The sequence below is a fragment of the Montipora foliosa genome, chromosome 3 (assembly GCF_036669935.1).
Source record: "Montipora foliosa isolate CH-2021 chromosome 3, ASM3666993v2, whole genome shotgun sequence".
NCBI classification, from domain to species: Eukaryota; Metazoa; Cnidaria; class Anthozoa; order Scleractinia; family Acroporidae; genus Montipora; species Montipora foliosa.
The window spans coordinates 33275893-33285892 of record NC_090871.1 but is presented as its reverse complement, the minus strand read 5'-3'; the positions used below and the strand labels follow the sequence as shown (position 1 = coordinate 33285892).

The window sequence follows — 10000 nt, the reverse complement described above, 5'->3', positions numbered from 1 at the left end:
TTTCAAAATTCCTGGAGTTAAATATACAGTGGACAATCACTACGTTGCTCATAACGTGTCTAAAGGAACAGAATATTACTGGGCCCTGCCGAGGGCATTTTTAGGAAACAAGGTAAGGACTTAATGGTTAAAGGGATGTTAACAATTTCCCACACGTCTTTTGTCCAAAACGACCTAGATGAATATACTTTGTGTTTAAGAAAAAACGATGGCTTGTGGAACGAAGCTTGTTTTGCCGATGGGCTCTTTTGAGAGGCTAGAGCGTAATTGACAAGTTAGAATGATAGTTTTAGAACGGATCTTTGGTGTAATGTATTTTTCTAGTCCTCTTTACATGGCATACGCTTAAGTCCCACAAGAAGAAAAATTTCCCCTCCCTTTTTTTCTCCAAATTTTGATTGTCTAACGCGAGTTCATCCGATCGTGTGGTTATATTGCCTGAAACTGTGTGGCCTCAAGAAAAATTACTCCAGTACACTTACTCTGACTCACCTCCATGATAAAATCTCTCTTGCTTTGGATCGCGATGGATTTGCAATCGGTGTCTTCGTAGCTCTCTGGAAAGTGGGATACTACAGCATACAGGGATTGGCATTAAAATGGATAACAAGTTATTTCTCGAACATATTGAAGTTCAGTTGTAGGTTACAATGGTCATGTCTCCTCACGCTTCGGATGTCCGCAAGGTTCCATCTTGGGTCCTCTAGTTTTTCTGCAATGTATCAATGATTCCAAAATAAATTCAGGACTCCAAAGGGGTTTGAACCCGTGAACCTCGCGATACCGGCACTGTGCTCTAACCAACTGAGCTATGAAGCCACTGACTTTGGGACCTGGTCATTTGAATTTTTCAGGCTTCTCTACGCAATTGCTAAAATTGCGTCCATAACTGCGAGGATCATAGCTTTACTTGATTTCATATCCGCAGACAGTGCAGTATATGATTCATTTTATATATCATTTCGTTAATAGAAAGATCTATATTGGGATATACATTACTTGGGGAGAAAGATATGTATTGGGATGTATATTGCTTGGAGAGAAAGAAAATTCCAAATGCTTCCAAAAGCGACTAAAAACATATTTTAGGCAATGCGTTTTCACCTGCTAGTAAAGCAAAGCAAAGTATAGCAACCATATTTAACGTCGATAACTCGTAAAAGCAATTCAACTGACAAACCTGAGGTCAACGGTGCGCTCATTTTACTCCCCCCTCTCCGTCAGTGCTCCCTTTTACGGGTATTTAAAGCTACTGAGGCTCCATCCTTGCTCCTCAGTTGCAGTAATAAAAGAATATGAAAAAAAATGCGCCATTGCGCTTATGTGTATTTTTTCTGTTTCATGTTGTGTTTTCCTCTTTAGCTATCAAGTTATGGTGGAAAGCTTCGTTACTCGGTGAAGTACAATGATGACCATGGGTCAAAGGGAAATGAAGTAGGCAGTCTTTCAAGAGGCGCACGAGATTTAAGAGACGTCATATCCGAAATGGGTTTTGGAAACGACTATTCCGTTGATAATTACCTCGGGGAGGAGGAAGAAACTGATGGCTCAGGAATGAGTACCACGGATTCAGGTGTAACGACCACATCGGTGAAGATGAGCGCGAAAGAAAACGCAGCTGCCATTACTCAAGCGGATAAAGTCCCATCGAAGCCACCTTCACGTGTGGATTTTACCACAACTGAACCTCCCGAAACATTTCCGATGAGCTCTTTCTTACCGTCAGGTGCATCAACCGCTAGCAAGGAAAAAACGACCACTTCATTTGTCTCTCCTTTGAATATTAATACTGATACGCCGACCCCTGAATTAACCACAATTTTACGAGGCTCTCCTTCATCAGTCGCAAATACCTTCACTGATGGACAAGATGGAGAAGATGAAAGAAATGTTCCTTTTTCTTTATCAGCCTACACCACAAACGAGGCAGCCACTGATCAACTTTCTTTCGCAAAAACTCATGGTGAGATTGACGTGCAATCAGTGTATACTTCTGACAAAGATAGCGTGGAAACGCCAGCACCGACTTCCGGAACCATCTCACAAGAGACAACCGCTTTCGCTTTACCTTCAGTGAAAGTCACTAAGAAGCCCACCGGTAAAGCCTATACAACCAAACCTGATACAGCATTCACAGACTTTGACGTGGAAGAGCCAAACTTTACTGAGGGACAAATTGAAACGCGCTCTTCTCTCTCCGAATCCGCTTATACAACTGACAGATATACCACAAAAGTGTCCACAATAATACCAGCCCCTACCCCTCCGAAAAGAGTTGCATCAACAAACACTCAAGATTTTATAGCTACGCATATGGTAGCTAACACTAAGACTTATGACTCGGAATCGACGGAGGAACTTCCAAAAGATGGCCAAGATGAAACCACTCCTTCCGTACCTTCGTCTGCCTTTAGAACCGTCACATCAGATATGACAACAAGTGGTCCAAAATCCTCGACGGAAGCTTTCTCAGAGGAAGAAACAATTGTTACAGTAACCTCTACTTTTAGAGGCGATGGGTATGCGACAGAGGAGGCAATATCGATACCAGATACGCCTTTCACGAAAGCAGATCCGTCGACTGACAGAGATAGTAAAGAGGAAATCACAGAAATTCAAGGAACATTTCCCTTAACCAATTTGCCGTTGACAGAAACGGTAGACACCAAAGCCTCTGCAGATACACTCGGTCATGGACATCATGAAACAACCATTGCTGTCTACTCGCCTGAGAGCGTTGTAGAAAGTACTCTTCCACATGAAACAGAAGTTGTGCCAGAGGCGTTCTCCATTGCAACGGATATATCAACTAGGGAACCAGATGTGGTTGATTCCACAATCCGCCGGGGCACAAAAGAAACAATTTCCTTTGCGTCCCCTTCAGGCGAATTTGCAACAACATCAGAGACGTCTGTTGCCGACAACCCAATTTCCGAACCTTCTTTGTCCTACAGTACTGTCGATACTAATTCGGTGGAAACTACAACAATACCAAAAACCTATTTAATATTAACTTCTCAAACAGATCCATCCAGCTCTAACGTCAAAGATACGGCAATGGACACGACAGTAGTACCTAAAAGATCTTATACTGAAGAATATATTTCTAGAAATGGGCAAGATGCAACTATAGACGATAGCACTGAAAGACCAAAAACAAAAACCCAGAAAACAAAATCGGAAAACAGACCGTCAACATTTCAAGATAAAACACTTAGCTATGTGCTCGCGTCTACTTACAGTAAAGAAAACGTTGCTTTAGAAACAAAGAAATTGAAATTAGCAACGGAGACAGTTACATATGCATCGAAAAAGGGAGGAGAGGGTTCAAATGTAGCTGTATTTTCGGCTCCCTACAGTCCCAAAATGTCAACTGCAGAGTCACCCACAAAAATACCAGGCACCTCACATACAGTAACCAATTTATCGACGGAGAGAAAAGATATCGAGCCTCGTTCGTTTTACAGTACTGAAGGACCGAGAAAAGCTGCTAAGGCACCAGATGTGTATTTCACAAGAAAAGATACTACAACACTGGGTGAAGATAAAACAGCCCACAAAGTAATATCGGTGAAGGCTCCAATAGTCACAGACATATCAACCAGTGAAGCGTCCACTGTTGCCTCCTCTACGGCTTATAGTTCAGGCAAAGGGTTCACAAACGAGGCCGCATCAAGACCACCAACGCAGAACGCAGCAACGGATAAGTCAACGGATAAGGCAACGCAAAGTGCAGATGAAAAAACCACCCTTACTCGTACCTCATCTTACACTGCAGTCAAAACAATAGCAACAGACAACGAAGGGATTCTGGTCATGTCATCCACAGAGAAAGGGATAACAGCTACTGACCAAGAAGATTCAACTTCTGTTGAATATTCTCTAACTCCAACTTCGAAAGAGATGACAACCCTACCAGGTTTGTTTTGCTTTTATTGTCACGGCTAATCGCCGCCGCAACTCAACAAGGTCGAACCAAAATCATGCTATGGCGCCTCTGCACAGCTTTCAGCCAGCTGGAATCAGCTGCATGCTGGGTTTTGCTGAGGGGGGAAAATTGGAGGACCCGGAGAAAAACCCTCTGAGCAGAGTCGAAAACCGACACAAACTCAACCCACTTGTGGCGTCGGGTCCGGGAATCGAACCTGGTGGGAGGCGATTGCTCTCACCACTGCGCTTTTGTCAGAAATAGCTTTCTTTATACAACTCAGCTGTTAGAAAATCATCTGAATAAAGATAAGATATCGGCATTTCTTTATGTATCAGTAATGAGTGTTTCCCCTTCTTACTCAGCTGTTAACTTGAGTTAAAACCAACATAAAAAATGAATTTGAGACGCACGTGTGTGGGAAGAGGAACTTCCCTTGAAAAATGAAACTCCTGAGACACGTCTCAATGGAATTAATGCCTTGTGATCGCGTGTTTTTTTAATGCTTCGCTTGCAGACCGAACAACGCAAACAACAGCTAAAGTTACAAGCGCGTCAGTTGTTCCACCACGCCACGTTGCAGAAGCCGTTCGAATGGTGGTATGTACGTTCAGCTTTATCCACTTTGTTCGAGATTGTTTCGTGTTACTTCTCTTCCGTGCACCATGATGTTAAATAATAGCCCTCTTTATGCAGCTAAAAACAATGGAAGGCCATGCATTGAGTAGCTTTCCTGATATGCAGACAATTCTTCTACCCAGGGGAAGGACGGCACCACAGTATACTATGATGAGGCACAACCGGGCATTGCGAATTTCTCATCAAATGTGGAGGTCTCTTTCATTGAGGTTTGTGTTACTGACTGTAGATTCTTTCTCTGTTTTGAAAATAGATTTCTGCACTTTATTCTTTTGCTATGTTCCCAAATTACTATAACCGAACCTTGGTATTTGTATTTCGGTCCAAGAATTCATAATTGGAGCAGATATCCCGATGACTTGGTCAAAGTCGACTAATTCTTTTTTTCTTAAACCAAACTGAGGTAAAAGGGTGGCTTTTGTTTAAGGAATGCCTTGGTAGACTTCTCAAGACTTCTCATTAGTTTCAGTGCTGCTTTTCAACAATTCAATTAATGCCGTTTCACTAATCAGGGAAAGTGGCGTTCAGCTGACGGATCACGAATTTCAAGGGACACTTTGATGAGGGTGTTATCGGACGTCAGTGCTATTTACGTTAGAGCTTTTCATGGAAGCAAAGGATCAACTCCAGCGTCATTGAGGTACGAGTCAGTATTGCAGAATTCTCACCAAGTACCAATGCCTTGTCAAAGAAGTCAAGGATACTTAAGCTTTTTCTTTTTTTAACTGGCCTATTCTTTTTAGGGGTGCAGGGGTGGCGCGGTGGTGAGAGCACTCGCCTCCTACTAATGTGGCCCGGGTTCGATTCCCAGACTCGGCGTCATATGTGGGTTGAGGTTCTCTACTCTGCACCGAGAGGTTTTCTCCGGGTACTCCGGTTTCCCGTCTCCTCAAAAACCAACATTTGACTTGATTTGCTTTCATTGTTAATTTCAGTTTACAGTGTCCCCGATTAGTGCTCCAGCGCTAGAACGACTAGACAAAGTTCCTTTCCTTTCCTTTTCAATTAACAAAAAATATGGGGAGTTTTTTGCTAATTTTTTTTTCACAGTATCACGTGACCGTCACGCCATGTGGTCACAGATTGGTTCTTCAATGGGGCTTGCAAGTAGCCATATTGACACAGACAATAAAAGTGGAGTTGAAAACATAACATTGTCAATAGTGAAAATGCCTCCATAGGTAGACCCGGTATGAATGTTTTTTCTTCGTGTTTCTAAAGGATCACGGACGTGTCGATGGACGTGGCTAGTGAACGTGACGCCGGCTTTGGAAAGGCTTTGTTAATAGAACAGTGTGAATGCCCGAATGGGTACAGTGGACTATCATGTGAGGTAATAATGGTCGGTAGCAATTTCGGTGTACATACATTCAAACCATTTAAGAGCGTCAGAACAATGTAGAGGAGAGTGAAATCCTTACAAACATATCGTTAGAGCATTTTGCTTTTCCTTGAGACTTGGGCATTATCTGCACAGTGGTCAGTATTGCTGTCTCCCAGATTTCACGTTTTCTATTGCATTGCAAACTAAACAAAGTTCCTTTAGTCATTTTAGCCCCTAGCCATATAGAGATTGATTTCACGGAAAGCTTGATAATCTCATCTGTTTGCCTCCTGAATTTTTGCCGCCCAAACTGTAAACGTGATGAGACAAATACGACTTTCAGTAAGGATGCGTGAACCACACCTGAAAGTTCTGTCTGTTGTAAACTTGTTTGGTGAAAACACAACCATTGAGGTTCACAAAACACGGAAGCCACCTGGTTCTTCAGTCAGGGACTGACGATCCTTGAGGTCGTTGGTGATATTCCAACACTGCCTCTTTGTGTGACACAACGACTCAACCATTCAATAATGCCTCAATTAGTCCTTTTTGTCCCTCGGGGTTAGGGTGAAAAGTTGAGTTGCATTTTGGACTATCTAACAAGGCCTTAACAATTCCTAGTTAGTTGCAAGGTCATGACATGGATGTTCATTTTGTGGTATAGTTCTTGTAACGCACGTGCAAATTTCTGCCATTTAATGTCACATAATTACACTTTGTTTTCGCGGCAGTCTTGCAAACCTGGCTACTATCGATCTCGTGATGGCACGAACCCAGGCACATGCATCAAGTGTGTTTGCCACGGACATTCAGATGACTGCGATCCTCACACTGGTCACTGTAAGGTCAGCGTCTTAACTAATACTAACCTTGAGGTCTAGTCGATGTATGATCATAAATTTTACGATTCTTCCTTTTAGAATTGTAAGCACAACACTGAAGGCTTTCGATGTGAGAAGTGTCAGACTGATTTCTATGGAAACGCCTTGAATGGAACACCGTCAGATTGTAAGGCGTGCCCTTGTCCGATGACAGCATCAACCAATGGGTAAGGAAACAACTTTTTTTCATATCATAGGCTACATTATCAGCCGCCGTTTCAGGAGAGGAGCCGGACTCGTGAAATCGAGCCTACAGATCGCCAAGCCGCTAAGCCGCTTGTCGTTTGTTTCTATACCCTCCAGAAACAATATCAACTATGTCCTTACCGATAAAGATACGGAAAGCACGCCAATCTGATCTCGTTTCTTTTTTTTTTTTTTATTAACCACTTCACCAAATAAACGACTCTCCGCAAGTAGTTTGGCTTGTTTTGGGAAAGTTTAACGTTATGATTGTTGGAATTGACAATTGTCTGTGCAAAAGTTTCCATCAGTCACAGTCTTAAATTAACATCCTGATGATTGTATCACTGCTTTGTTTAACAATTAATTTTTTTTCTTTCGGTAGATTACGTGCCACATGTTTCATGGCAGATGATGGTGAGCCAACATGTGATGCATGTCCACAGGGCTACGGCGGAAGAACATGTGACAAGTTAGTGCATGGAAAATATAGTTAGATACGGTTTTTGCCGTGTATGTTGGGTTATTTACAGTGGCAGGAAGCATGAAGAAAAGAGATCTTCGCCATTTTTAGTACGATATTTCTTTGATTCTGGAGGTGGTTGCGTTATTTAGAGACAAGTGTCTCTTAGAGGCCCAGAAAAGCGTCGCAGAAAAAACTGAAACAAATTCAGCCAAGACTCAGCCCCTTTCAAGCCTGGATTTTTTGCGGGCTTCCTCGGCAACTGGTTAAGGTGCTCCCTCAACCGTACAGAGAGACAGGCGTCCGTTTAGTGCGCGGCCTTCTGAGCAGGAGGTCGCCAGTTTGATCCCCTTCAAATTCAATTCCATCGACGTCTGTTTCGACTTTCCTCTGATCCTTCTAGCTGTAGCTTTGAATACCCGCAAAACGGAGCATTGACGAAGGAAGGGGGGTAAAAGGTGCGCACCGAGGGCCACAACACAATACAAGTTCATCAGTAACTCCAGTTGACTGACGGACCTTTTTACTTTTGAATGGTTAGACTTAGGCCCCGTCTCACAACCTTAAAGGACACAAACACTGTTCACGAAGAGAAGAGGGGAGACCCCTGGTGTTGTGATCGATCTGTCTACCTTTCACGTACACGCGTGGGTGAGATCAAATATGGACTCATGATCGCGGTCAGAGTTGTAGACCGCCATGAGACTTGCGTTTAAAAGTAATTGAGGGGGAGAGAGGGAGTGTAGGGGCGTTGGGTGGGATATGTGAATTTCACAAAAGTTGATCTTAAATCTGAAATCTGTTTCCCTGGACGTCCGCGACCATTGTGTAATGGCGGCTGTTGGATATTCATTATGGTTTTCAGAGTAGTATTCTTCATCCAATAAGCCATTATGGAATCTCTCCCACTTCGGTTTTTGGGGCAAGATATAACCATTTCCTTGCTTCCGAAACTCGTTTTCGTCAACAAACGCCATGAATTATTTTGATTTTGCGGACGTCTCGGCAAACAGACCTCCGTATTCGTGTCAGCTAAAAATAACTTACCTGAAATGAATATATCCCTAGGCCTTCATTTAACTCTTGGTGCGGTATATGAATCCGAAACCATAAACCATAAAGATGATCACTCTCTCCGAGTTTGTTTACATTGCTTATGCTTACTTCCCTAGTGAAAAATAGCATTTACGCGTTCTCGTTTCATCTTTTGCTACGAGTAGCATACATGAAAACTAAATCAATACCGATCTTCCGAGGAATTGCCACGAAATCAGCCCGGCATAAGGTTAACACGAGACATAATGATTACCGCAGAAAATTAGAGCAATAACATCAGGGAATCTCATTTCGCTCCCAGAGATGGCTATCTTCTTGGTCAGCATCGGGGAATATTGTCCTTTGGCGGAATAGCTTCTAAAGTGCCTGAGGATGTTTGGCGTTGCCCTGAATATGATTGATTTGAAGAACGGCTCGAGTCAGTTGACGTCAGTGCTGACTGCTAGAAACGAAGAACTGGGCGAAGTGCAAATTAAAAGTGGAATCTTCCAAAGAGACAGTTTATTCCCATTGCTATTTGTGGTCTCGCTGATACCACTATCACTGGTGTTACGGAAATTTGAGGCCGCTATGACCTTGGTGATAAGATGGGAGTGGTCAATCATTTGCTTTTTATGGAAGACCTAAAGCTGTACGGGAAATATGAAAACCAAGTGAATTATCTAATTCAAACTGTTAGAGTGGTGACTAAGGACATTGGGATGTAGTTTGGAACATCCAAGTGTGCAACACTGCTTTTGATACGAGGTAAGGTCATCCAAAGTAAACGAATCTCCCTTCCCGGGGATAATGTGATAAGATCCTTGGATAGTGAGGATATTGAGGGTTATAGGTATCTTGGGTTTCTAGAGGCAGACGTGCATGGTGTCATGAAGGATAAGATCCGAAAGGAATATTTTCGTAGACTATGGACGGTACTCAAATCCTCGCTGAATAGGGCAAACACGATCAAAGCAATAAATTCATTGAATGAAATAAAGAAGAGCTACAGTCAATTGATCGTAAAAACTGTTGACCAACTTTCGAGTGTTACATACACCGGAGGATGTGGACCGATTATACATGGAAAGATGTGAGGGCGGTCGGGGAATGATTAGCATCGAGGACTGTGTGAATGTCGAAACAAAAAGCCTAAATAAATCTTGCAAGCTCTCAGGGAAGGATGCTAAAAGCGTGTTCAAGGAGGAAGTTCTGAAGGTGAAGGACCTCACATTTGAACGAGCATACCCAATAGTACCGCGATAAAACCGTCCATGGGCAATTCGTAAGAAACACCGATGAAATCAGGGATTCAAATTCATCAGAATGGCTTAAAAGAGGTAATATAAATAGAGAAACTGAAGGATTCCTAATGGTAGCTGTGGACCAGGCGTTACGCATAAATAGTATAAAGAGGGTAATCGAGAAGCAGAATATTTCTCCGTTATGCAAATTGTGTGGTGAGAGAGCGGAAACGGCTATCCATATTGCAGCAGAGTGCACTGCGCTTGCTCAAAAGCAATATAAGACGTAGAGACATGATAAAG

At 42.8% G+C, this 10000-nt stretch overlaps 1 protein-coding gene across 3 annotated transcripts in view; it reads left to right on the top strand.

Moving 5' to 3' along the window:
* Positions 1 to 10000, top strand: part of LOC137997321 (basement membrane-specific heparan sulfate proteoglycan core protein-like) — a 112221-nt gene that overhangs the window by 24522 nt on the left and 77699 nt on the right. For all 3 annotated transcript variants that reach the window (XM_068843244.1, XM_068843245.1, XM_068843246.1), the window contains exons 5-13: positions 1 to 112; positions 1363 to 3919; positions 4446 to 4528; positions 4690 to 4776; positions 5080 to 5207; positions 5789 to 5900; positions 6623 to 6736; positions 6812 to 6939; positions 7341 to 7427. The exon at positions 1 to 112 is cut by the window's left edge and continues 62 nt beyond it. In XM_068843244.1, coding sequence (XP_068699345.1) covers positions 1 to 112; positions 1363 to 3919; positions 4446 to 4528; positions 4690 to 4776; positions 5080 to 5207; positions 5789 to 5900; positions 6623 to 6736; positions 6812 to 6939; positions 7341 to 7427 — 3408 coding nt within the window. The remainder of the gene's footprint in view (positions 113 to 1362; positions 3920 to 4445; positions 4529 to 4689; positions 4777 to 5079; positions 5208 to 5788; positions 5901 to 6622; positions 6737 to 6811; positions 6940 to 7340; positions 7428 to 10000) is intronic.